The sequence below is a fragment of the Etheostoma cragini genome, chromosome 5, assembly GCF_013103735.1.
Source record: "Etheostoma cragini isolate CJK2018 chromosome 5, CSU_Ecrag_1.0, whole genome shotgun sequence".
Taxonomy (NCBI): domain Eukaryota; kingdom Metazoa; phylum Chordata; class Actinopteri; order Perciformes; family Percidae; genus Etheostoma; species Etheostoma cragini.
In genome coordinates, this window is record NC_048411.1 from 19,051,020 (window position 1) to 19,077,991 (window position 26,972).

General features: G+C 43.2%; 2 protein-coding genes across 3 annotated transcripts in view; both read left to right on the forward strand.

Annotated features, from left to right (window-relative positions):
* The first annotated feature begins 89 nt into the window (after positions 1 to 89).
* rnf10 (ring finger protein 10) lies at positions 90 to 25,335 on the forward strand. 2 transcript variants are annotated; one of them, XM_034871332.1, is made up of 17 exons: positions 90 to 645; positions 1,466 to 1,650; positions 1,797 to 2,002; positions 2,083 to 2,173; positions 2,278 to 2,462; positions 2,616 to 2,752; positions 3,047 to 3,201; positions 3,514 to 3,636; positions 3,827 to 4,064; positions 4,779 to 4,912; positions 5,148 to 5,265; positions 5,362 to 5,463; positions 5,580 to 5,717; positions 5,852 to 5,943; positions 6,077 to 6,134; positions 6,848 to 7,015; positions 7,128 to 8,265. In XM_034871332.1, the coding sequence occupies exons 1-17, from the start codon at positions 483 to 485 to the stop codon at positions 7,199 to 7,201; spliced, it is 2,367 nt and encodes a 788-aa protein (XP_034727223.1). In that variant the 5' UTR covers positions 90 to 482; the 3' UTR covers positions 7,202 to 8,265. The 2 variants fall into 2 exon arrangements, with proteins under 2 accessions (XP_034727223.1, XP_034727224.1); XM_034871333.1 differs by lacking the exons at positions 6,077 to 6,134; positions 6,848 to 7,015; positions 7,128 to 8,265 and adding exons at positions 9,417 to 9,419; positions 25,323 to 25,335 and having other exon boundaries at positions 5,852 to 5,989.
* si:ch73-138n13.1 (calponin homology domain-containing protein DDB_G0272472) overlaps positions 10,510 to 26,972 on the forward strand; it is a 29,298-nt gene continuing 12,835 nt past the window's right edge. The window contains exons 1-6 of the mRNA XM_034871326.1: positions 10,510 to 10,750; positions 12,480 to 12,573; positions 16,526 to 17,874; positions 17,996 to 18,086; positions 19,074 to 21,830; positions 22,620 to 22,745. Coding sequence (XP_034727217.1) covers positions 16,637 to 17,874; positions 17,996 to 18,086; positions 19,074 to 21,830; positions 22,620 to 22,745 — 4,212 coding nt within the window. The 5' untranslated portion in view covers positions 10,510 to 10,750; positions 12,480 to 12,573; positions 16,526 to 16,636. The remainder of the gene's footprint in view (positions 10,751 to 12,479; positions 12,574 to 16,525; positions 17,875 to 17,995; positions 18,087 to 19,073; positions 21,831 to 22,619; positions 22,746 to 26,972) is intronic.

The following is a 26,972-nucleotide window of genomic DNA, read 5'->3' on the forward strand; positions in this document are numbered from 1 at the left end:
CTATATAATTACATTGCTGACAAAGCTTTAGGACTACATTTCCCACAATATTTAGCGTGGCCTCTACAGATTTGCAGGCGGTACAAGAAACATCCGGGTCCCTCAGGTTCTTGTTTGGCGACCCGTCGCCATTAAAGCAAGCTCGTTGTAGCGGATATCTTTTTTGGTAATAATCTTTAAATTGTTACGTTTTCCAGCTTTTGGAAAATATTTAACGCCTTTTTAAGGGCATTTTGTTTTTCTTAACAAGTACAAACCTTAAATTCGGGGGGTCTTGGCCCCGTGTGGCGAGCTTTCGTCCTCTCTTCCAACAGCCTCCATAACTTGAGACGCCGAAATCGTGTCTCTTATTTTTTCTCTGGTTATTTATTGTCAAGATGTCACCGTGATGGGGTCTCCGCGTTTGACAGAAATGAACCAGGGCCTTTGTCGCCTGACCCGCACTCACTGCAGCCCGCCTTCCCCTTTCGTTTTTTTGTTTGATGCTAGAGAGCTCAGCGGCTCTCTACCCGGAGCTCGGCCCCAGAACCGTTCACCGTACGGAAACAAACATGGAGAAAAACCCCAACAGCAGCTCCAACACCAAGGTTCCACCCCGTTCCAGCTCCACAGGGCCAACACCGGGAGATTCTAAACCTAAAACAGGTGAACGTTCCGCCGTACACAACATTGCTAATGTTACAGTAATATTCATTCGGAGGAGTCAAACATAACATCTGTACCTGCAGATAAACACTCACACTGCCCTGAGGCCTGCTGGGGCCTAGCAGTAACGCAGGGCTTGTTTATCTCGTTTGGTTGACGTTACGTCGCAGTCAAAACGCTTGGCCCAGTCCCAACTGGAGCTAATATTTCCCCATTTTCCCCGTATTTATTTACCACAGTTTTCATTTGCACTATACAGAGACACAACAGACACATTTTAACATTCAGCTTATGCAAAAATAAAGTTTTACCTCCAGCAAGCAAGTTGTTCAATTTACATACCAATTATGTGACCGTTCAGTGAGGCCACTTTGAATGTTTTTATTGTATGATTGATATTTTTGCATGAATTGTCTCATGCATTCTTTTTAAATCCTTTCCATTACTTTCGTAGAGCAACAATGTTTCCTGTAGATGTATGGAAGTATCCTTGCTTCAAAAAATTGTAACCCCCCCCCCCCCCCCCCCCCCCCCCCCCCCCCCCCACCTAGAATCTAGAAATGCATAACCTAAAGCGGTTGAGCTGTGTCACTTTTTAATTAAACAGTGTTTATTCTGCAATATGAGGGTTGTCGCATAACTGATTGCAATATATTTGTTTACATGCCTACATAACCAGGTTACAAAGTTCCCCATACTTTCCCACCTACTTTCTGGCTGAGAACTTACAAGTCATGTATCAGCAAAATGAAGATGTATTATGAAGGATAATATTACTGTATTCATGTAGATTATATGTATTTTGTTTTAATTTTAACAGAAGGAAAAAATAATGGAGGCTCTAAGCGCTACAGCCGCAAGCGTGAGCCCTCCTGTCCCAAAACCGACAGTTTCCAAGGCACTCGTCACACCAATTCACAGAAAAGCAAGGCTTTTGACAAGAGACCCCCTCAGAGAGGTGGAGGACGACAGTATGGAGTTACAGGTGGAGGTCGACGTGAGGAGGTTGGTATTATTCTTCTATTCTAAGCATTTTAACAACAAGTAATAAGGAAGCTCTCATCACGATTTAAAACTTTGGAAACAAGCACAGCATCAATGTTTAAGTTCAAATATGCTTTACAGATTCTTATCCACCTCTGCTTCTCCAGGTAGCAGAGACACGCCGGGCCGAGTTTAGCCCGGCTCAGTTTGCAGGACCGAAAAAAATAAGCCTCAACCACCTGTTAAACTTCTCGTTTGAACCGCGTGGAGGTAACGGTGGTTTCGGAGATGGAGGCCCCTCTGGTTGGGGCCGCCGAAACAAATGGGGCCACAAGCACAAGCCCTTCAACAAGGAACTTTTTCTGCAGGCCAAGTAAGCAGGCCCTCCATACAATACAGAACATGAAACGGATACCTAACGTGTGGGAGTTGCCTAACTTTGACTGTTTTCAGTTGCCAGTTTGTGGTGACTGATGACCAGGACTACAAGGCTCACTTCACTGATCCAGACACTCTGGTCAACTGGGACTGTGTGCAACAAGTGGTGAGTGCCTTTTCATCTGCTGAGCAGTGCTACCAGTACATTAGAACTAAAGACCATTTACATGCTGATGCTCGTGATGACAATCTATTTGTGCACGTCTCCAGCGCATCTATAGTCATGAGGTGCCGTCTTGCCCCATCTGCCTCTACCCTCCCCTGTCAGCCCGCATCACCCGGTGTGGACACATCTTCTGCTGGCCGTGCATGCTCCACTACCTGTCTCTTAGTGACAAGAGCTGGTCCAAGTGCCCTATCTGCTATGAGGCGGTTCAAACCGCTGACCTGAAGAGGTAAATGAGAAATAAATAAAAAAAGACAGCAGTAGGAAAGGGTTACCAATATCTTTAAAAGGGCTTAACCCGGGAAAATACGAGCTTCACAGAGCAGCAGTTTGTTTCATTTTGGTTTGGTTGAGGGTCATGACAATTTGTTTCTTGTTGCAGTGTGGTTGCTATGGAGACCCGGCAGTATGTGGCTGGTGACGTAATCACCATGCGCTTGATGCGGAGGGAAAAGGGGGCTCTGGTGGCCATGCCTAGCTCTCATTGGGTGAAGGTGGAAGAGCCTGTTCGCTTTGGAGGTGAGAGACAGGCACCTTGTTTATGAAAGAGATCATTGATTTCCTTTTAAGCATCATGGTCTTCAAAAGGATTTTAAATTGCTGACAGAAATTCTATAGCACCTGCTACATACAGACTTTTTTATTTACTGAAACAAGTTGGGTTATGTTTTTGGAAGATTTCCTGCTGTCTCTTGTAGACAGAAATACAAGAGAACCACTTTCTGCTTTTTAAATAACAGTGTTCTATACATGTAGATCTCCCAAAGTGGATGATTACTTCCCATTCAACGTGTGATGACTCATATTTTCTAGATGCAAGTCTTAGCCCGTACTCCAAGCTGCTGCTGACCTCCCCGATGCAGGTTGTGAGCCTGGTGGCAGAGGAAAAGGCTGTCCTGGAGACTCAGCTCAGCCAGGAAGGGGACGCCCAAGGCTGCTTCATCCAGAGCGCCCTCTGTCTCTTGCAGGTGACCTAACCTTCTGTGACACCAAACAATTTGGTTATTTTGTCTGCAGTCATAAATGAAGCAATAGACAGAACATAGACAAAAGAAGTCACTGTATGAAATGAGTGCCTTCAATATATGTAAATTGAGCAGGTAAAAAAAAAAAAACTGGCTGAAAATGGCTAACAAGTGCCATTGAATGTAAAATCAATTCATTTTTTTCTGTTGCATGTATCCAGGTGTAATATGTAACCTACTTTACGGGTGATAAACTAACAAAACATAGCTGTAGACTGATGTTTACCTCTTTCACCCAATGTCTTTATGGTTTAGGAGCAAGAGGAAATGCTGAAGCAGCAGAAGGCACATGTAGGCAACAGCCTCGACCTGTCCTCTCTGACTCTGGAAGAAGCTTCTCCTATGGAGGAAGTGGTTACTATATGTAGCAGCACCAAGGTGAGTCTAAAAGTGCATCTTTTCAGCATTGTTGTTTAAAAAAATATTGCATGATGGATCAAATGATTTTTCTTGCATGTTCTTTACCCAACGTTATAGCTTCTACTTTTCTTGCATCTTCTAACTTTTGAGATGGTATTATGGTTATACATGTGATTAGTAAGAGGTCCCTGTCTCCTTTCCTTTGTAGCCTGTGCTACAGTACAGCTCCGCATTTGATGACGAGGTGGCGGAGGTCCCAGAGGACGTGGCTGCGGAGCTGCCAGAAAACCCTGAAAGTATTTTGGAGAGTGTGCTGGAGGAGCCTCCAGAGACTATGATGGATGCAGCCCCAGACCTGCCTGATGAGGAGAGCCCTGCCAGTCAGGCAGAGTCGGGCCGCCCTTCAACCAGCGTGGTGCACGGACCCTTCTACTACTTCTACCAAGGTGGGGTAATTCGGCAAGTTTGAAGAAGGAAACATGGAGAACCACACATTCAAAATCCAAATTTCAGGAACAGTCTTCTTCTTTGCCCAGAAAAAGAAAGGATATTGAAAAGAGCAAGAGACCAGCTTTTTGAAGCGTAAAGGCCACCGTAGCCAAAGAAATTCCCACACTTTGGACCTTTTAAGAAAACCCCTCCCCTACTATATGAAAAAATACCGTACAATACTACTAAACATTTTGTTCACCCTGTGATTTTGCAACAGTCCACAAGCTCTCTTAGCTTTTTCAGTCCAATTAATAACATGTTAAATGACACATTCATATAAACACAAGCAAAGTCATTCAGATTTAACTCAGTGGTTAATTACACTTTAGCCAGATTTTCAAGAAAACCCAATTACCAATAACTTCCTGATTACATAAGAACCAACTACTCTACTCTAGTAAGACACGGGACAAATCAGCGGATAAATCTGGTTTGTAATCTTGTTAGTAAAAATCAGAATGAAGTAAAATTCACATGCTTAAAACATAGCTGGAAAATCTTGTACATATTAGTCATTGAAACAGTAAAGGATGACTGGGAGTCTGTCCAATTAAAAGGAAGCCTGTTTTTTCTTGGCTGTTTTTTAAACCTCCCATTTTTAAGTTTCAGTGTTGACTAAAACCTTTCCTCATTACCTTCTCCTCCCTCTCCCATGTTTGTCCCTCCAGCTGATGACTGCCAGCAGATGTTCCTGCATCCTGTGAATGTACGCTGTCTGTTGCGTGAATACGGCAGTCTGGAGGCCAGTCCTGACTCCATCACTGCCACAGTGGTTGAGATAGTGGGACACACAGTCACTGAGGTCAGCAAAACAAGGAAACACAAATGGCATACTTCAGCTCGTTTTGGTGTGGCCGTTTCAGCAGAGAGCATGATAGGTGTTTTCGAGTTTTAGGCAGTATTCTTCTCCCCAAAAGTGCGTTTACAATCTACTCGTGTAACCGGTATTCTGTTGGTCTGCTTAAGTCATAACTTCTAATATTTAAAAATGGCAAACAGTTGTTGCTTTAACAGATTTTTCATGCGTGGCTCTGCAGGAGATCCGTCGTCGGCATCGCTATCTTGCTCATCTGCCACTCACTTGCGAGTTCAGCATCTGTGAGTTAGCCCTGCAGCCACCGGTCCTGTCCAAAGAAACTCTGGAAACATTTGCAGGTCAGCACACTATTCCTCTTTTCAAATTTCATTTGAATTTGCAAATGTGGCAAGATGGTAACTGATGATCGCATGCATTTTCCTCCAATCTATTAGATGACTTGGAGAAGAGAAAGCGTCTGAGGCAGAAGAAAGTAAGGGATGAGAAGCGCAGAGAGAAGCGAATTGAAATTGAAGAGAACAAGAAGCAGGGTAAATGTAAGTACAGCTACTCGGGTTACAATGCAAAATGGAACAAATCTCAGAGATATCAGACTGAGGTCTGTATTTGTGCTTTTTGTCCCGTCCCGTCCCGTCCCGTCCCGTCCCCCCAGATCCTGAGGTGCATATTGGATTGGAGAACCTTCAGCATTTCCCAGCATTTGGGTCTCCTCCTCAGAGCAGCAGCCTCCCAGTGCAGCCCGACTTCACATTTGCTCCCTCTTCACCTCTCAGCTGCAGTCCGTCCTCTGGTAAGAGCAGCGCCTTCCTCAGCAAGCTATGGTTCAGTGCTATACATTGAATCTCCGGCTGCTTACGGATTATATTTGAGCGTCAAATGCTTAATTAAGGCATTATGAGTAAAACATTTCTTTTGTTGTTTTAGCTGGGATGATATTCCCAAGTCTGAATGGGCAAAGCTCTTCAACCATTGTGGGTAGTGTGGAGGATGACTCCCATTGTATGTCCTTTGCACAGGTGTGTATGGCAAGGCACCAATGCCAAATTAGTCAAATATTGAGATGTCAAAAGGGAAATGCTTCACAGAAATGAAGAGCTAATGTTGTAGCACATAACTTGTGTACTTAACGTAGTCCTATGTCCTGTATAGATGCTAAGAGATGGGAAGGCCAGAGCTGATGCTGGGTCCAGGATCACTCCAAAGAAAGGTAGTGCAATATTTTAAATGTTGTGGTGACTTGAAAATATAAAGTTACAATTAAATCAAAAATTTTTTTTAATAATAATAATAAATGGAATTTATATAGAGCTTTTCACAGATTCAAAGTTGCTTTAATTTAGTGTCGATTCAGAAACTTGTAGTACTTGCATCAAATTGAAAGGTCAAGACGAAATGATATATCCACTGGACTCTGTAGCTGTAGAGATCGTGTGTAGACATGCATTGTTAACAATGTAGTTCCTGCATTAATTAGTTGACTGTACACAAACCGTATGAGTTAGTTGACTGTACACAAACCGTTTAAAAAATGTGTGTGTGTGTGTGTGGGGAGATAGATAGATAGATAGATCTATATATATATATATATATATATATATATATAAATGGTTGAAAAATAAATGGTTGAAAAACAAAAATAATGGCAACAGTAACAGCCCACCATGTTGTCAACTGAATACCAAATAACATAACGATCCTAAGTAAACTGGGAGCCAATTTTGTGATAAAAATATAGTATTAAAGGCAAAAATCGTATCATGAAAATGAATCCCAGTGTTTGTTCTACAGTTGTACAGCATGTACTGATAAGTGTCTAGCTGAAAGAACTGTAGCTTTGTTGGTATAAAGCATGATTTTATTACGGTTGTTGAGCAGTGCAACTCCCTGAAGGTTTCCTGAAGTCAGTCTTGTGTCATGCAGATCAGCTGCTAGCTCCCCCAGCAGCTGACAGCGATGGAGAGAGTGACGGCTCGGACCGCATCCCTGTGCCCAGCTTCCAGAACTCCTTCAGCCAGGCCTTTGAGAAAGCACTTCTGCAGCTGGACAATGGTGCAGCTGCTGCTCCTCCACAACCTGTGGTTGACCCAGGTCTGGCATCCGACAATCTATGTATCTAGTAACCTAAAATGTGGCCATCTACTTAAAGCTAAAGTGTTTGTTTAAAAAAACTTGCACTCATCCTTGGTATCTTGTCTTTCAGATGAGAAAGGAGGAAAGAAGAAGAAGAAAAAGCAAAAACTTCTGTTCAGCACATCCATGGTCCACACAAAGTAGACAACACTGAAGTTCATTTATTCATATTAACTTTCTTTGAGTTGATCTTCCCACTGCTTGCATTTTTCCTTCCATGCTGATCTTTCTCAGATCTACAAGCTATGGAAAACAGGTTTTAGAATGTAGCCGTAGTTCATGCTGCTGTAGTCAGAGTTCTATGGGCTTGATCCGTTTTAGTTTGACATGCCCTCCATTTAATTTACATTAACCATTTTTTGTTGTAAAACTAGGTCAAAGCTTTGCAGCCACCTCCTGAAGTCACACTGAAAGCCAACTTGGTAACATTTTTATCGAGAAGTAAAGCAAGGGATATAACGAGCTGTGGACTCTCATTATGTAAGCTTTAGGCTTTTCATGGCTTCCAGAAACCGGACTTGTATCACGGGAGTTTGCTGTACGACCAACTTTCCTAAAGTTGAACCTGAGCATCTAGGATCTATGAGAAATACTGATAAGATAACTCTGGGTGCTTTATATTAGAGTTGCAGTCAGCCAGCTGCAGGTGAGTTGCACCTTGTAAATCTTTCCAAGATACTCAGTGCTCAGACATTGATGTGTGGTTTCAGCTTAGAATAGATGGAAACTAATGCATTTCAGTGTTTCATCACATTTGGGCTAGTTTGAGCTTGTTCAACCTTCAAGAGAATAGATTTTTTTCGGATTGAGATGAATGCCACCGTATTTTGTAACAACATGAATGCATATTATACCATTGTGGGGAAATGAAAACAGTATTGTACTAAAGAGATTAGGTCTGTTGGTTCAACAGAACTCCAGTATATTCTGCCTGATTAAACAAAGAAACACGCACTTTTCTTCTCCTCTCTCCTGTCATCTTCTGTATCTACCTTTTTGAAAGGTTTACTAACTTTTAACATTACTCCCCCAGATTAAATTCAGTGTTGAAAATGTGTGAAATGAGAGAATTGCTGACATTTAAAGAATGCTTTGCTTTGAAACCTGAAGAGAAGTGGATTGGAAATTTGTTTTGTTTAAGGGTTCTTTAATACACCTTTAATGTTGAGCAAGTTAAGTCTGGAAATGAATAAACGATGCACAATCAAGGAACTGTCTGTCTGATGCTGCTATTACTGTAGCTAATGCCAAGGACAATAAAGGATCATGGTATGAGGTCAAACGCTAGAAGTCACCATCCTACTGTATAATTAGGATGTGGCTACGAGATAGACCAGGAGAGAGAGAGAGAACACGCACAGTGGGGAGGACAAGTATTTGATACACTGCCGATTTTGGAGGTTTTCCTTCTTACAAAGCATGTAGAGGTCTGTAATTTTTATCATAGGTACACTTCAACTGTGAGAGGTTGAATCTAAAACAAAAATCCAGAAAATCACATTGTATGATTTTTTTTTTAAATAATTTGCATTTTATTAAATGACATAAGTATTTGATACATCAGAAAAGTAGAACTTACTATTTGATACAGAAACCTTTGTTTGCCTACCAACACCTACCAACCAGTGAGAATTCCGTCTCTCACAGACCTGTTAGTATTTTTTTGTTATAGAAGCCCTCCTGTTCTCCAACGTGATACCTGTATAAAAGACACCTGTCCACACACTCAAACAGACTCCACTCTCTCCACAATGGCCAAGACCAGAGAGCTGTGTAAAGACATCAGGGATACAATTGTAGACCTGCACAAGGCTGGGATGGGCTACAGGACTATGGATTAAATCTTGCAGCACACGCAAGGTCCCCCTGCTCAAGCACATGTCCAGGCCCATCTGAAGTTGGTCAATGACCCTCTGGAGGATCCAGAGGAGGAATGGGAGAATGTGGTCTGATGCAACTGATGCTTTTTGGTCTAAACTCCACTCGCCGTGTTTGGAAGAAGAAGAAGGATGAGTACAACCCTAAGAACACCCTCCCAGCTGTGACCCATGGAGGTGGAAACATCATTCTTTGGGGATGCTTTTCGGCAAAGGGGACAGGACGACTGCACCTTATTGAGGGGAGGATGGATGGGGCCATGTCTCGCGAGATCTTGGCCAACAACCTCCTTCCCTCAGTAAGAGCATTGAAGATGGGTCATGGCTGGGTCTTCCAGCATGACAACGACCAACAACACACAGCCAGGGCAACTAAGGAGTGGCCTAGCCAGTCTCCAGACCTGAACCCAATAGAAAATCTTTGGAGAGAGCTGAAAGTCTTTATTGCCTAGCGACAGCCCTGAAACCTGAAGAATCTGGAGAAGGTCTGTATGGAGGAGTGGGCCAAAATCTCTGCTGCAGTGTGTGCAATCCTGGTCAAGAACTACAGGAAATGTATGATCTCTGTAATTGCAAGCAAAAGTTTCTGTACCGAATATTAAGTTCTGCTTTTCTGTATGTATCAAACACTTATGTCATGCAATAAAATGCAAATTATTTAAAAATCATACAATGTGATTTTTCTAGATTTTTGTTTTAGATTCTGTCTCTCACAGTCAAAGTGGACTTATAATTAATTTTTTTTACATGTATGTGTGTTTTAATTACACACATACATGCTTAGGAAAATCTGCAAAATCAGTGTATCAAATGCTTGTTCTACCCACTGTGTGTGTATATATTTCATTTTTATTTATTTTTTATTTTTGGGGGGGCATTTACGCCCTTCATAGAAAGAACGGCTGAGAAAGGGGACCCTGGACCAATCTGCGTCCAGGCATATGTCCGCCTGCTCTTTAACTGTAACAACTCGGCTACTGGCTGCCATATTTTGATGTATTTAGTTTTCTCCACATGAGGGCAGAACTAACAAGTGCGGTGTCTCAGTGAAATCTATCATCAGCCACAGAGTTATGGTTAGAGTGACTGCCTGGTTAATGCCAAGCTAGACATGAATAATATGCGGATTGAAATACATTAATTATGTGGGTTTCTTGTTAATTCAACAGCTCTCTTCGTTCAAACAGGCATATTTTCCTTTTCCATCTTTTTTTGAAACAGAGTCCCAACGGGCAATTTTTTTGAAAATCGCCAATTATTTCTTTATAGCTGAGATGGTATAATTCTCACCGAATCGCATTATCCAGTGTAGTTTCAAGAAAAAGTTATCCACGTTCTCTAACTCAACCCGGAAGTCTGGGTGATTTGCCTTTAAAATACATTGCTGCACCCATAGACTGTAAGGTTCATTTTGACTACCCAACAAAAAGAAAGTCCAATATATATTCAAAGTGACTGAGTCGATGTCTGTACATTTAGGCAAACAAATACACTAAAATACCACTTTGGCTTCAATGTTAGTTCAGTTTGTGTTAGCTTTATTTTGAAAGTAATAACCGGAACACACATGTCGTGCTGGCTCACTTGACCCTGGTTTGGAGGCTAGTCAGTCGGCTTGTTCAGCGCTGACTAGTGTAGCCTGTCAACAACACTGCAACCTGAGACGGGATAGCCTTAAACCAGCTAAGTTAGCTATTCTGTTAGCCCTCGTACTAACCAACTGTCACGACTCGTAATTGTTCCTCTAAATGGGAAAGATGTGTAGTGTTTGAAGTTGTTTCGACAAAGGAAGAAGCAAAACTGACTTTCTCGTTTGGTAAGTTGTCTCCAGTGCGGATCAAGCAGCCAGCAAAAGACAGGTTCAGTCAGTGTTTCCATTTTGCGAGTCCAGGTTCTTGAGTTGTTAGCCTAACGTTGCTAGCCTGCAAGCTGTTGATGCCTTTATCTTTTTTTCTTATTTGGAGTCCCCGGTATCATTAATCAGTTTTAACTCTACGTTTGCTCTGAACGCATTGTGGACATTCAGTACTTGAGGATAGTTTTTGTGCTTTAAATGCACTCTTGTTCTAAGCAGGCCAAATCTGTCTTTCCCCGGCAGGACTGGAGGGAGAGCTAACACTTGTTGCAAATACTAAACTGAGACGGACTGATTTCAATGGAATAGCCATTCTAGAAAATCATTACTGTTGTAAAGTTATTTAGATTAATTAAAAAAAAAAACACGTATCTGCATGCCTAACGTTATGTAGCATTTGACAGGTGCACATTAAACCTTTTGTTTAACAATGGCACATTTACAGTCATGTATAATTGTGCTTGCCCCTTTTTAAGACTACTTACAAAAACCTAACCTTAATCTACCGGATCATGACCTTATTAATACTGATGCACAGTACAGACAGAGTAGTTAAAGTATTATTGAATGACAGCAAGCAACTCAGGTTATATAACTTTAGATGTTGAGCTGGTACATTGTACGTTTGTGAATTGTAATTTAAAGCTTTGTTGTGCACTATGTGAGAACTTGCTCGACAGATACATTCTTTTAGTTTGATCAGTTGACATGAAGTTTTCTATTGTCTATGTTGCCCTATGTCTGTATAACTGGCCGAACCAGGTGGATAGTAACACTCTGAGCCCTACTTCCCTTTTGTATGTGTTTCCTGCTAGAAATCAAAGAAATGTCTCTGATTTCGCTGCACCTACTTCTTAAAGATACCTGCCACATATTTTAAATATTCAACATACGTACACATGCTAGAAATAATAAAGAGATATAGGACTTCCTGTTGTTTGTAGTAAAATGTAATGCGTATTATGTAAAATACTCATATTAGACTCATTCCTAATCCGTGCTGCTGACCCACCATCACAGTGAATGTTTAGCATTCCATTTTAGCGAAGGCGTTTCCTGTCAACATCCAAGTTCTAACTTTTCAGTCTCTTTTAGACAAGCACAAGTCACTGTTTTCTTGCAATCATTCTGTTTTATTGTCCTTCCATTCCCATTTTTGATACAGGGAATTTATACATACAAATAATGTAATCAATACCTAACCTAAGGAGTTGAAACTTATTAGTATAACTTATCAGTTGACGTGTACATCAAATGAGATGTGCAGGAAAGGAAACCAACAATTGCTAACATAGACAATGACAGTAAACAGTACTGTTACCAATATATATATATATTTATATATAGTTCTAACATTCACAGATTGAATTTACATAGATATATTTAGGAGTATGCAAGTGATGGCAGGTGATCAGTGATAGAAAGATTAATGATATAGCAGCATTATGTTTGTGTCTGGACATATGTCATTAGCTCAAATGTAAGGGTGTGCCTTTGTTTACCCAACTCTGCGTTAGTTTAAACATTATCATCCCTTTTTATCTGTATGGAGGCGTGAGAACAAAACAGTGAAGTTTTGGGACAGCCCCGTTGCAGCTCTGCAGTGATTTCTTCTCCACAGCCTAAATCACAGCAGTCTTGACGAGTCAAAGCTGATGTGCTTTATTGACACAAAGTCTGTTCCTCTTAGGCTTCTTCAACTCCTTCCCCCTGTGTGATATGAAATCGCTGCTCGGTTACAAGAGAAACCAGAACTCCACAGCAGACGGCGGACATCTGGTCAGGTATGATATGCTGGCATCATCCCCGCAGCAATATTTTTTCCACAAGAACTGTTGTTGGTCTGTACGGTGAAATATCTCGACGCAGCAACATGTGGAAAGCGTTAGTAGATGTTAAGGAGTCTCTTAAAGGGCTAACACAGATGTGCTTGAGTTGTAATGTTTTTCACTATAGAAGCAACTGATGCGACTGATAATTGTCATAGTATGTCAAAAGAATGGAGTCAGATGATCCCTAGTTATCTTATATTCATCACTATAGAGATTTGTTTGGATTGTAGAGCCAAGATAAGCATGTGAAGGTTCAGTAGGGGAGGAGCTGAATCTTAAATGAGAGTCTGGTGTGAGTTTGCAGTGGAATCCCCCATTTACTGTCTGAGCCTGATTTGCCTGTGTAACAACAACATGACAATGAAAACAATTACATTGTACAGTTGTCATGCCCCTCCCCTGACCCAGGATACACCTTAAAGGTACACCGTCCTGACTGCGCTAGTAATTCAGCTCAGTGATGCTTGAAAGTCAAGCAGAGGCCCCAGCTGTACATATTCCAGACTATGGTAATCTTTTCTTTTTCTTTAGGCTCAACTATTCACCACATTTTGGAAATATAGAACATTAATTTTAAAGATAAAGAAATTATAGTTATTAATTTTTAGAAAAAAAGCATTGAGGAACCAGCATTTAAACATCTACTGAAAGAGTATGCAAAGTATGTAGCCAAACAAACATAGTGTATGTAAAAATAAAGCAACACATTTAAATAGCCGTCAGAGCAGAAACATATCAATTATGCAACAGGGGCTGAAACAGTAGTCCTTCTTCACATCAGAGATTTTCACATGATATGGCAGAAAAAGCACAGGTGTAAGTACTTTTTTGGCTTTGTTGATCATTTCGACATTGAAATGTGTCTTCATAGGAAATAAAAATGTTTTTTTCTTTTTCTTTCTTTCTTTAATATAAAATAAAAAGGGGTGGGTAGCATGCAATGTATCTTTATATTGACAGTTAACTTGCAGATTTCCAAAATTACAGTGATTTGTACAGAAATAAAGTGAGAGTACAAACATGTAAAGTGCAAGATAGACAGATAAATAAATGGATAAAGATAACTAAAATAAACAAACACAATAAGATTACTAACCCCCACATGCTACTTACTCCGAACTCTACCCGCCCCATACACACACACACACACACACACACACATTAATTGATTTAATTCATCAAAATAGTAAATAGAGAGGCTTCCAGTAAGCGCTTCCTGAATCCTGTGTTGTGTCAACAGAATTCCAGTTAAACTATTGTAAGGTGTTTCATCCTAAATGACCCAAAATGTTTACAGTTTAGATTGTTAACCTAATAGGCCTTTTTTAAAGCAGACATTTTGACTTGTCATAGAAGGAAAAGCACATGTGCTACTAACAACAATACAATGGCTCTGTTCTATACTGTTCTAAGTGTCCCAGTAAGACAATGTGACAATGAGCCAGCATGCATAATACCAGGACCCTGAAACTCAAGATAGATAGATAGATAGAGTTAGGTTCGGCAATATTTGGCCAGTGACACAATTTTTGTAATTTTGTCCTTGTTTGCAAACACAATGGATTTTAAATGAAATCATTGGGATGAAATTGTAGTGCAGACTTTCAACTTTAATTTGAGGGTCCATCCATCTTCAACCGCTTATCCGGTAACGGGTTGCGGGGGCAGCAGCTCCAGTAGGGGACCCCAAACTTCCCTTTACCGAGCCACATCAACCAGCTCCGACTGGGGGATCCCGAGGCATTCCCAGGCCAGGTTGGAGATATAATCCCCCCACCTTGTCCTGGGTCTTCCCCGAGGCCTCCTCCCAGCTGGACGTGCCTGGAACACCTCCCTAGGGAGGCGCCCAGGAGGCATCCTTACCAGATGCCCGAACCACCTCAACTGGCTCCTTTTGACGCGAAGGAGCAGCGGGTCTACTCCGAGCTCCTCTCGGATGACTGTGCTTCTCCCCCTATCTCTAAGGGAGACGCCAGCCATCGTCCTGAGGAAACCCATTTTGGCCGCTTGTACCCTGGATCTCGTTCTTTCGGTCATGACCCAGCCTTCATGACCGTAGTTGAGGGTAGGAACGAAAATTGCCCGGTAGATAGAGAGCTTTGCCTTCTGGCTCAGCTCCCTTTTCGTCACAACGGTGTGATAAACAGAATGTAAAACCGCACCGGCTGGTCCGATTCTCCAACTAATCTCACGCTCCATGGTCCCCTCACTCGCGAACAAGACCCCAAGGTACTTAAACTCCTTCACTTGAGGTAAGGACTCACTCCCTACCTGAAGAAAGCACTCCATCGGTTTCCTGCTGAGAACCATGGCCTCAGATTTAGAGGTGTTGATCTTCATCCCAGCTGCTTTACACTCCGCTGCGAACCGATCCAGTGAGTGCTGAAGGTCACAGACTGATGATGTAATCAGGACCACATCATCTGCAAAAAGCAGCGATGAGATCCTGAGCCCACCAAACTGCAACCCCTCCCCGCCCCGACTATGCCTCGATATCCTGTCCAAATATATTATAACAAGATTGGTGACAAAGCGCAGCCCTGGCGGAGGCCAACCCTAACCTGGAACGAGTCCGGCTTACTGCCGAGAACCCGGACACAGCTCTCGCTTTGGTCATACAGAGATTGGATGGCCCTAAGAAGGGACCCCCTCACCCCATACTCCCGCAGCACCTCCCACAGTTTCTCCCAGGGGACCGGTCATGGGCTTTCTCCAGATCCACAAAACACATGTAGACTGGTTGGGCATACTCCCAGGCTCCCTCCAAGATCCTTGCGAGAGTGAAGAGCTGATCCGTTGTTCCATGACCAGGACGGAATCCGCATTGTTCCTCTTCAATCCGAGGTTCAACTATCAGCCGAACCCTCCTTTCCAGCACCTTGGAGTAGACTTTACCAGGGAGGCTGAGAAGTGTGATACCCCTGTAATTGTCACACACCCTCTGGTCCCCCTTTTTCAAAGAGGGGAACCACCACCCCAGTCTGCCATACCTTAGGCACTGCCCCAGACTTCCACGCAATGTTAAAGAGGCGTATAATTTGAGGGTATATACAGAAAAATTGGAGGCAGGGTTTAGGAATTACACACATTTTCATACATAGTCCCCTCATTTCAAGGGCCCTAAAGTAATTGCACAAATTAAAATAATCATAAATAAAATGTTCATTCTTAATACTTTGTTGAGAATCCTTTGCAGGCGATGACTGCCTGAAGTCTGGAACCCATAGAAATCACCAAATGTTGGTTTTCCTCCATTGTGATGATGAAGGAATAGACCACACCTGCTCATGAAGACGATTTTGACTCAATTCTCCAATTACTTTAAACCCCTTGAAATGAGGGGACTATGTATGAAAATGTGTGTAATCCTAAACCCTTACTCCATTTTTGATTATGAAACAAATGATGAAAATTGTGTCACTGTCCAAATATTTCCGAACCTAACTATATATAGATAGAGAGATAGATGGATACTTTATTCATCCCGCAGGAAATTTTAGGCATCCAGTAGCAAGACATAATAACACAACAAACACATAAACACATACATGTAGCTAAATATGCAGATAAATGGAATTTAGCCATCAGTAATTGTACTGCTTACACCTGTGATTTTCCTACTGTGACTCATCAAAATGTCTTTTATAAAAAAGGTCTATTGATTTGAATATGAATGACAAAAAACAGTAATCGATAAACTGTATCAACCCTTATTCAGCTTTCAGCATGAGTGCTTTAACCTGTTAGAGGGATCAATATAACCTTGTGTAAATATCTGTCTCACTTCTATGTGTGGTTGTACCGCAGTGCAAGGCACTCCCAGACAAAGTCCACAGTAAGGGCTAGATAGTGTGAGTGCTATGAGGCGAATTCTGAGGCAAATTATTTTCTTTTTGCTTTAAAGGTGCTGTTGAAGAGGCTGGCTGCTAAGGTAGAAGTTCCAACTGGGGAGGTAGGGAGATCAGTAGTGGGACGACGGCGGCTTCACCTGAGCCCACTGACTGACTCCAACAATATGAGCCTCATCGAGTTCCCTTCCATTAACCAGTCCCATATCATCTCTCCAGAACCTAACAAACCAATCCCAGGCCCCAAGCCACGGCTCACTCCCAAACCTTTTGCTGTGGAAAGAAACCCCACTATTAAGCCCATAGTTGCTCCTAAGCCCCAAACCAAGCCTCGACCAGAGTCCACTCGCCTTGCTGGATATAAACCAGAGCATTCGTTCAGTCCAACATCACAGGAACCAGTTGCCACAAGCAAACCCAGCCCAGTGTCAATTAACCCCAACCGACCATGCCCTACCATTTTTAAAACACCTGGTAAGTTGAACACCGGACAAACAACCAAGCCAGTAGTCCAGCCGTTTAAACCAGCCCCTCCTCTTGAACCTGGAGACCCTAGCAAACCCGTTCCCCCCATAACAGCAGTGAGGAAGAAACCTGGCTCATCAAACTTGGCCTATTCCAAGAGCCTTAAACAACTTCCAGCAGCAGATGGGTCTGGAATCACTAAAACCAAAGATGAAACAAAGCGGATGACATCCAGCAGAGGTGGGACCTCCATTACCAGAGCCAAGTCCATGGGGTTTCTCGATCAGGTAGGCCAGGAGGAAGAAGAAAAGGAAAAAGCTAACCCTGCGGCTGCAGTAACAATGCGGCCGCAGCCCAGAGGCTCCAGGCCCAGACCTGTGTCAGCCATTTTCGACGACAGTCCAGCCAAGACGGACCCACCAGTACCTGCCCCTCGCTCTGCAAGGCGGCCGCTTTCAGCTGATCTCACGGCCAAGTTTGAGTCAATCGGTCTGTCGCTGCATCGTAAATCTCCCAATGCAAATACTAAGGAGAACACTACAGGGGAGAAGGCACTGCCGCAGAAGAGAGAGCAGGATAAAACCCCAAAGAGTCCCACACCACAAAGTACTGATAGTATAGCTCAGCTCGCTGTCTCAGACCAAAGCAACAGACAGACAGAGGAAAAGACTGTGAAAGAAACTGATGAGGAGAAGCGGGCAGTTAGCATCAAGTCACGAATCAGTCTCCTTCTGGATTCATCCTCCCCTCCTGGGTCAGGTGTCACAGGCCAGGGGTCAGAGGATCTGCCATCTCCAGCGCAGCCAGTCCCGGAAACCGAACCACAAGTGGGCGTCAAACAGCTCATCAAGCAGCTGATAGAGGAAACAACACCAACTCAGAGCCCTGTTTTGAAACTGCCGCTGAAGCCCCGCCCCTTGCCCCTTGACCTGACTAAAAGGTAAGGGTCAATAATGTTAATAACATGTCTCCTCAGCTTCCCCTTGTCCCATGTCTTTGTCTTTGTCCACAAGTTGCATTGTCATGCATGGCTTTTGTCTTGTGTGATGTATGTCCATCAGGTTTTCATCCGAGAGGTTGCCAGACCTTGGCAGTGTTTCCCTCAGTGAGGCAACAGACCACCATGAGATCAGCAAAGATCCTCAAAGGAGGGTAAGGAAGGGACTAAGCTTTGCAGGAACTGTGTTTTTTGTGTGGCTCAGTCTATGTTTAACAGGCAAATGAGAATGCAGCTTAGTGCTGGGAAAAGCTTCCACGTGCTAACCTCTAAACAGAGTTGCATTCTACTAACTAAACTAGTGTGTTTCTTGCCAAAAATAAAAGCCCATGCATATAGCAAAGAGAAGAAAAGACTAAACCATTAATTGGACAAAATGAAAGTTGTCAGAATAAGCCATATTGTGTACCTTTTCATACTACCTATTATAATTGGTAAACCAAGGCAAAACACACCTTTAACAAAACTAAGAGTGCTAACATTAGCTGTCAACCCCCAGCTGTCGGTGATTGATGCATCAGGCGTGGGTTCAATTCTGACCTGCAGTCCTTTTGCTGCATGTCATTCCACCTCTCTCTCTCTCTCTCTCTCTCTCTCCCTCTCTCTCCCTCTCTCTCCCTCTCTCCCCTTTTATGTCTAAGCTGTCCTGTCAAGAATGACGGCCTAAATTGCAAAAAGAAAATCCCTTGAGGAAATTGCAGCCAAATGAATTGTCACTGCCATAGATTTACAAAGCCGTGAAACCTAAGACAGCCGGCACATTAAAAATCTGGGTAATGAAAAACGCAGTGAGGAGATCACTGGGAAAAGGTCAACACAGAGAGGCTTTGACTACCACCTCTGCACCACACCCACTGTTATGAGGCCAACATAGAACAAGGGGATAACGTTTCTATGCCCACAGTTGTTCACTCAATCATTTTAACTTCTTTGAGGGCTATGTTTTTATCTTGTTATGTTATCATATTTGTCTTTAACATTTTAAATTCTCTCAGATCATTCCACTGTTTTTGTGTAACCTAGTGCTCAAATGGTGACAAAGTTTGAGAGATAAAAAGCATGATTGTTAGATTAATAAATGGACAATAAGTGGCAAGCTTGCTGTTATTACTTCATCTCAGTATATTTCTGACTTTTCTTAGATTGAAGAGTCAGCTATCACCCCCAGTGACCAGAGGACATTTGTGGATTTGAAAGACTCCCAAGAGCAGCTCAAAAAGGCTTCGTCGCCTGAAGGACCAGAAGCGGGACAAGCGTTTGGCAACGTCTTCAAGCAAAGTAGTCCCAGTAGTGACTTGCAGACAGTGAGAGCCTCTTTGTTTGAAAATGTCGTGGAGAAGCACAGCGTGCTTATGGTGGAGGACGGCAAGCCTGCAAACACAGCTAATGATTTACTCAGAAGCCAGTCATTTAAAAGAGGAAAACTTGAGGATGATGGAGCTCTGGTCACTGCCACCTACAAAGAGTCTGTATCGCCTTCATTTTCTCTGCAGGTGTTCCATGCCTTTGACACTGTGCAGGGTGTGGAAGAGAACAGGGCAGTGAGTGAGGACATCCCATCAGCGCAGTGGGAGGATAAGGCCATGACGCTACGCTCCAGGCGCTCAGAAGGGTGCAGGCCGGAGGCAGAGAAGACAGGCTCAGCATCATGTGAACCAGCTTTGGCTGCAATGCCACCACAGCAACCTCGATATCTGAGAGTCGGAGCTTTGCCCAAGTGGAACACTGCAAGTCTCAAGCAAGAGGAAAGTGTGGAGAAAGAGATGCTAAAGGGATCCCAAAGGGAAGGACAAGTGGCTTTGGATCAAGACAAAGACAGGCAGAGAGAGGCAGAACAGGAGGAAGTGGCTGCAGCTCCTAAACGTTTGAAAATGCTGCAGACAGAAGAGCAGCAGAAACCCAGGGCCACCTACTTCGCTCTGACTGGACAAATGCAGGAGCCAGTTTCTCCGTTCGATGCAGGAGGAAACCTAGGGGACATGGCTGGGCCCTTTGGTGATTTCCCTGTGACGTCTGCAGCGGTCAGCTCTCAAGGGAAAGTTATTTCAATGAGGAGGAATCCGTCATTAGATAAAGCTTTCGGGAAAAACTCTCAAGATCAAGTTGAGGAGTGGATGATGAGGAGCCACATGTCACACAGGGAGATCATGTCAGCGTTGGACGGACAGACAACAGAGGAATTGATGGAAGTTGAAAAGAAAAGAGAACTTCAAAAGGAGACAGAAAGACACATGGCAAGAATGAAAGAACTTGAGAGGGAAAAACAACGGCAGCTGGAAATTGAGAAAGAAGCACATTTAGAGTTTGTACGAATGAAGGAGAGGGAGAAGCAAAGAGAATTCGAACGGCAAAGACAGAGAGCCTTCGAGAAGGAGAAACAGGACTTTGAGGAGAAACAACGTGCGCTGGAAAGGCAGAAACAGTTGGAGCTCGAACAGAAACAGCAACTACAAGAATTGGAGAGAGCAAGGCTTAGAGAACTAGAAAAAGAGAGGCAACGACAACTCGAGAAAGAAAAACGCAGAGAGTTGGAGAGGCAGAGAAGAGAGAGGCTGCAAGAGCAGGAAAAGGAGAGACAGCGGGAACAGGAGAGGCAAAGACAAAGGGAGGAAGAGAGGCAGAGAGAGCTGGACAAGGAACGACAGCTGCTGGAAATCCAGAAGGAGAAACGGAAAATGGAGGAGCTGGAGAGACTTAAAGAGCTGGAGACACTGCAGCTTTTAGAGTTTCAAAACCAGAAGCAGAAAGACAAGGAGAAGCAGCAGCTCCTGGAGCTTGAGAAGCAGAGACTTAAAGAGAAGAAGGAGAGAGAGGAGGCAGAAAAACTCAAACAGATGGCATTAGAACAGGAAATGCTAAGAATGAAAGAGCTTGATAAAGAAAGGGAAAGACAAAGGGAGATGGAGAAGGAGCACCAGAAAGAGATTGAGAGGGAAAAGCAGAGAGAACTGGAGAGACAGAGACAACTAGACACTGAGAGACAAGAGTTAGAAAACCAAAGGCTGAGACAACGAGAACTGGAGAAGGACAGGCAGAGGAAGGAGGAGATGGAGAGAATGAAAGAGATGGAGAGAAGACATATCTTGGAGTTGGAGAAGCAAAAGCAGGCAGAGAGGGACAGACTGCAAATGTTGGAGCTTGAGAAACGCAGACTAAGGGAGAGGATGGAAAGGGAGGATGCAGATAAAATGAGACAGATAGCCAAACAGCAAGAAGCAGAGCGGCAGCGACTAAAAGAGAGAGAGGAACAGGAGAGGATGAGGTTGGAGTCCTCATCCCTCAGGCCTAAAGTGTTGGATCTGGACTCTGTGCTCAGAAAGGAGCCGTTATCCAGGGCTACCTCCCAGCGCAGTGACCCAGCAACTCGATGGAAGGAACCGTCGAGAGCAGAAGAGTTGTACAAACCCTCCATCCTCGACATAGACTCCTTCACATCTCAAGCTCAGCTCTCCCCCAGTAAAGACTTGCTTCCTGTGTCTAGTATTTTGGGTGTAGACAGTGGGTTTGGAGCTAGATCACAGCCTACACCTGATGTAGATGTTAACTGGAAGGTGCCAATACAGGCCTCAGTAGGTTTCACAAGCCCAGTGTGGACAACGTCTCCTCAGGACCCGTGGGAGCTGCGACTTGTTGAGATGTCTGTGGACAAACCTGTGGTTGAACCCAGAAAAAAAAGCAGCAAACTCACCCCAGAGCAGCTCCTCCTCAGGCATGAAGTCCGGCTCCTTGCTCCACAGAGGCACATGGCCCCTCTAACCGGCACAGAAGCCAAAAGTGGAGGCTCTCCAGGTGGGGTCTCCAGCAGCACTCCTGCAGAGCAGATATGGCTACCCAGAGAGCCACAGCCCCAGGACAACAGGGGAGAGGTCCGGAGCCCCAGGAGATCACAGGGAGCTCAGGTGAATTGGAAAATGGAAAATGTTTTCATTTTGTTCACAGTTTTCAACAGTATGTTCAAATCAAATGCATTATTTTTCTATGTTGTACAGGATGAAGTTGTTATAAAATAGGTGATATTGTAAAACACTGCATTATTGCAGACAATGCTCTAGGTATGGATAAAACATAATCCGACTAGACTTCTCCAGACAGCAGCTCGTATTAGCTGTATTACTTGTTTTTATGGGAATCTTAAGCACATTAATTTTGTAGAAGTGTAAAAAAAGTGGCAAAGGGCTGAACTGCCAGAAAGCAGTTCAGAGATAAAATAATCATTAGACAAGCTAGACAAAAGTAATGGTAAAAAACAAATCACTGAAACAGTTCAGTTCCTACTAAACTGGTTTGACCAACCTGTGTCACAGCAGGTGAGTAGTACAAATTAAAACACAAGAGGGGCTGTTGTTCCAGCATTGCCTTTTCTCTTTTATTGAAATAAAGGAGTCTTATGGCTTTGCATGTCCGCCGGCCACCAAATGTTTTTATTTTGACATTTTGCAAAACATTAAAAAAAATATGACATGTATCACATGTACACTATGTACTGTATAAGTCTTAGCTTTTATTATACAAATGTTGGAAGTAGTAATCATTTTTTTTTTAAAGCAAGGCAAAGTGTGTATGTGTGCGTGTGTGTGAGCCATGGCATCTGAAAAAAAAGCCAGAAAGTTTTAGTATAGTTTCTGAATGGCTCAAGCAATTATCATGTAGCATATGAATAGCTCCCACTCTCTGTCTGTCTGCGTTAGGAGTTGAGCAGGATGCGCTCTCGCAGTGTGTCCCGGCGATCCGCTCCTTTGAGCAGTGCGGTGGAGGGAAGCCTTTCCAGGATAAGGAGTCGAAGCGCCCACAGAGAGCAGAACCAAAACAGCTGGGTGAGTCATGCTGCCGCTCTGCCTCTGCACCTGCAACATGCAACTGGCTTCGAGGAAAGATGTAACTCATTGAGATGAGAAACTTCTGTCTGAGGCTTTGCTTTAGTTTGATGGTTGGCTTTGAACCCATTATTATAATCAGTATTATATTTATTTTGGTTTCTCACACAGGTTCTGTGGAGACAGGGAGGAAAGTCTGTGTGCACTTGAGTTAGTATTATGTCTGTCTCTGAGAAAGTATGTGTGTGCTCCTGTGTATTAAAGACAGACGGGAGGTAGAAGGTAGAGGAATGCAGTTAGTTGACCGAGCGTTTATGGCTGATTGCTGCTGTGCTCAGTTAGGAAATAGGTGGTGACTAATGTTGATGTCACGGTTATCTAGACTCACCTCCACCCATCCAATGTCACGGAAGTGGCGGCCACACACTTTCTCCGGCCTGTATTTCAGGATTGGATTTGTCACATGGTTAATGAGTACATGCTCTCACTGCTCATTTAGAAACCTGTCAGCATGGCTCAGGGAAAGCTGTCAGGTGAAATGGCCTTCAATGATCATGGGCCCTGTAGCCAGGCAGACACCTAATAGTTGTATGTGGCTGTAGTCCTCTGTGCTGAATGGTCATTTTATTGACCGTTATTTCAGAACCTTTTTACTTATAGTACACATCTGTGTCTTACATTTTAAAACGGGGGGAATGCAAAAGTGTCTGCGTATTACAGTTACATGTTACATGCACAGATATATCATCTATATTCAAGCATGTAAAGTGTTTATTAACATGCACGGTGGGGTTAAGTTGTTTTTTGTCATTGAGAATGTAATTGTATGGCCAGGTTAAAGGCCTACACCAGAAGATCAGTTTATTGTACTCATAATTACACACTGCGTGATAGGAGCTCAGATAAAGTTGCCATTAGTTTAAGCTCCCTAGCACCATCTAGTGGTGGTGTCACGGTTTGTTAGTGTTGCTCTTTCTGGTGTCAGTGCTGCATGTTGCTACATCCTTGCAAATTTTTGAGCTGCACATAATAGGATACACGCTGTAATAGATAATACACACTACGTGGTTGCATGACACTGCATGACACTCCATGACCAGTTCCTCACATTTGTTTATAATGTGAGATTTCACCCTTTATGATACGTAAGTAGCCATGGTCCAGTTTGCCCTGCCAATAACTGCAGCAACAGTGTGACTAGTACGCATATTTTAAATACAGGCATTTGTGATTCAAATATCTGTCCCTTGTGTTGCTGCTGAATTTGACCATGACACTGTGTAAAGTGTAAAAAAGAAAGAAAGAAATCAGATAAAGAGCTACAACTAACAATTTCATTTTTTTCTTCAGAAATTACTTATTTGTTTACTCATCTGCAATATGTCACACAATACTGAAAAAGGCCTGTCACAATTTCCTATATTGTTAGGTGTCTTCTTTACATTGCTTTTTTTGCGTGTGTTTTCTCCACAACCCAAAGATATGTAGTTTATTATCACATAGCACATTTAGAGCAACAACTCCCCACAAACGAGAAGGTGGAACAAGGGAATGTTTGACCCTTTTGTGTGGAGAGAATAACAATAAATCAATTGTCTAGATGAATTTTCTGTTGATCAACTAATCCATTACTTGTTTGATCTCTATAGCGGTATTTCTATGATAGTAGCAGGTACTTAACATTTGTATTTAGAAGAATAGACACCCCCTGAGCAAAATCCTATAAAAAATAGATTTTATAAAACAGGTTGAGAATTTGGCTTCTGAATTTACAGAAAATCCATCAGTGGTAGCAGATGTGGGATAATTTCCTACATTGTATTTACTGGTGGAGGCAGACTCCGATGTGATAATAGTTACGGGGTGACATCATTAGTTTGCGATGGAGGGTCTGAGGCTGGTGAGTGGGGCAGAGCAGAGATGGGCACTGGGCTGAGAGCTGTGTTGTACATGTGGTCATGCTGTCTGACTCCACACTGCTGCTGGGTAAGTGGTCGCACAAGTCTCTTATTACAGATTTTTCTCTGTAAGATGCATAAAGCCTCTTATACACTACTGAATTTATGCAGTTACCATATACGGTACATGGTCTATATCCTTGACGTTCCACTTCTGGGATTGATCTCTTGCAGCAGGAAATTTCGCCGGATTCATGTATTTTTCATTTCCTTCCGCTTTCTTTGTGTCGGAATTTTAAATTCGGTGGATTTACGAGGACTGTTGCTGACTGCTCTTCAGATCGCTGCATGTGATATTGAGACAGCAAGCTAGACTATCTGTCCAATCTGAGTTTTCTCTTGGATGACTATTTTGCGGTGGCTCTGTGCGGAGTTTAGCAACACCCATGACGATTCTGATTGGTTTAAAGAAATGCCATTAAACCAGAGCACGTTTTCCTTTCATCCGCGAATGCTATGTGGAGTAGCCAGACCCTCCTTCAGAATGCTTTGGAGGAGGGTTTGGCAAAGCGAGACTACCATGTACAGTACAGTATGCTGTATGTACTTTAGCTGCATCCTATTTCATCTCCTTTGTGTGTTGTTAGCTGGTTGAGTTTGTAGCTGGGGCTGCACACAGATTGATGATGTCAGCAGAGGAGGGGAAGTGATGAGCATCGATGACTCACTTCCCAGACGTTTGGTATAAGGAGGAATATTAGGGGAACTTGGAAGTAGTCATAAGATGATGGAACATTTATAATTTACCCACCACAATCTTTGGCCCCATCCCAAAGTCCGGACTCACAGACTTTGGTGCGCATTCTCGCGAAATTTGTAAGTTGGTTGTCACAATGTCAAATTTCAAAGAGAACGTGAGGGTTTGAGTAAATGTTTACAGAGCCCTTTCCGGGAGTCTGCATCGATGCAGACTTTACCAAAGGAAATTATCCACAGTTTAAAGTGTTGTGATGTTTACCGCAGAGACCCTAGGAAAATCCAGAAATTACAAAGGTAAACACCACGACCCTTGACTAAGACCATGGAATGGACCAGCTTGGAAAAAAAAAATTGTAATCAGCCGGCCATATCCTGTGCCTTGGCCGTGGGGAAAGCAACAAACTTAAAATGAAAATTCCCCAACTGGCAAGTGTCAGCAACATCTTTTGTATCTTAAACGTTGCCAAGGTAACGTGATCCTATGACGCGGCGTCCCAATCCCATTTATACCTATCTGAGCCCATGTGGCCTCACACACTCACTCACTTAACACCTGAGATCAATTAAGTTTGAGAGTCTTTAGTCCTTAGTCCTCAGGGCTCACTTTGGGCTTGGGCCTTTGTGTTCTGTTGGAAATTGAAAACCTCATAGCTGACTTGCATTTAGCACAGCACTTCAAAGAGAAGTTAATAAGATTTACCTGTAGGGGGCATATGTGGACAGGGATTCAGCTTTTCTAAGGCCCTCTGTCACAGTTTGCTCGAGGGTTAGCTCTCTAAAGTGTGTCTGGGGTTGCCTGCTGTGGCTTTATTAAGGGTTCCCGTTCACTGGCACCATATAACAGAGACCTGTTTAAGTTGGAAGTGTTTTGCATGAGTGTGACTCGAAGTGAGATTTAAACAAACAATTACTTGACAGTTGTGATTCTTGCGTTTTGGCTACACTGTGTTGACAAAGTGGTTGATGTTTGTACAATCTCAGTTCACTGGAGGAGCCACACCTGTCTTTCCTCTCTTCTCTCATGCATGTCCAATCTATCTATTTATAGTTTTCTCTTTAACGTGATCGTGCACTTGGGCCCATTCCAATCTGGCTGCATCACATCTCATACTTTGTCATCGCCACTTTCCCTCTAGCTATCTCGTTCTGTTTTTAAAGGAGATGCTGTGGAATAGCAACACCATATGCCCTCAATTTTTATGTCTCATCTTTCCTTCTACTGTACATTTGTTTCCACTGCCTCTCCCTTCTGGCTGTGACAATTCACTGTCTTGCCCTGCAACTGAATTAGGCTAGAGCGATAGAGCACCGCAGAACATATATCAACCTCCTCTCTCTCCCTCCCGCTCTGTATCAGAGACCTCCCATTCTCTCTCTCTCTCTCTCTCTCTCTCTCTCTCCCCGACTGTGTTCCACACTCCCTCTCTCCACCCAGTTTCTCCTTGACGGTGAGTCCTATAGCGCTAAGTACAGAGAGCAGCACTGCTGACGCATATTATCCTACCTGCCCGTACCTGCAGAAATAGGCGATGAGAGAAACATTTTCTCTCTGTTCCCTGTTTCTCCTGTG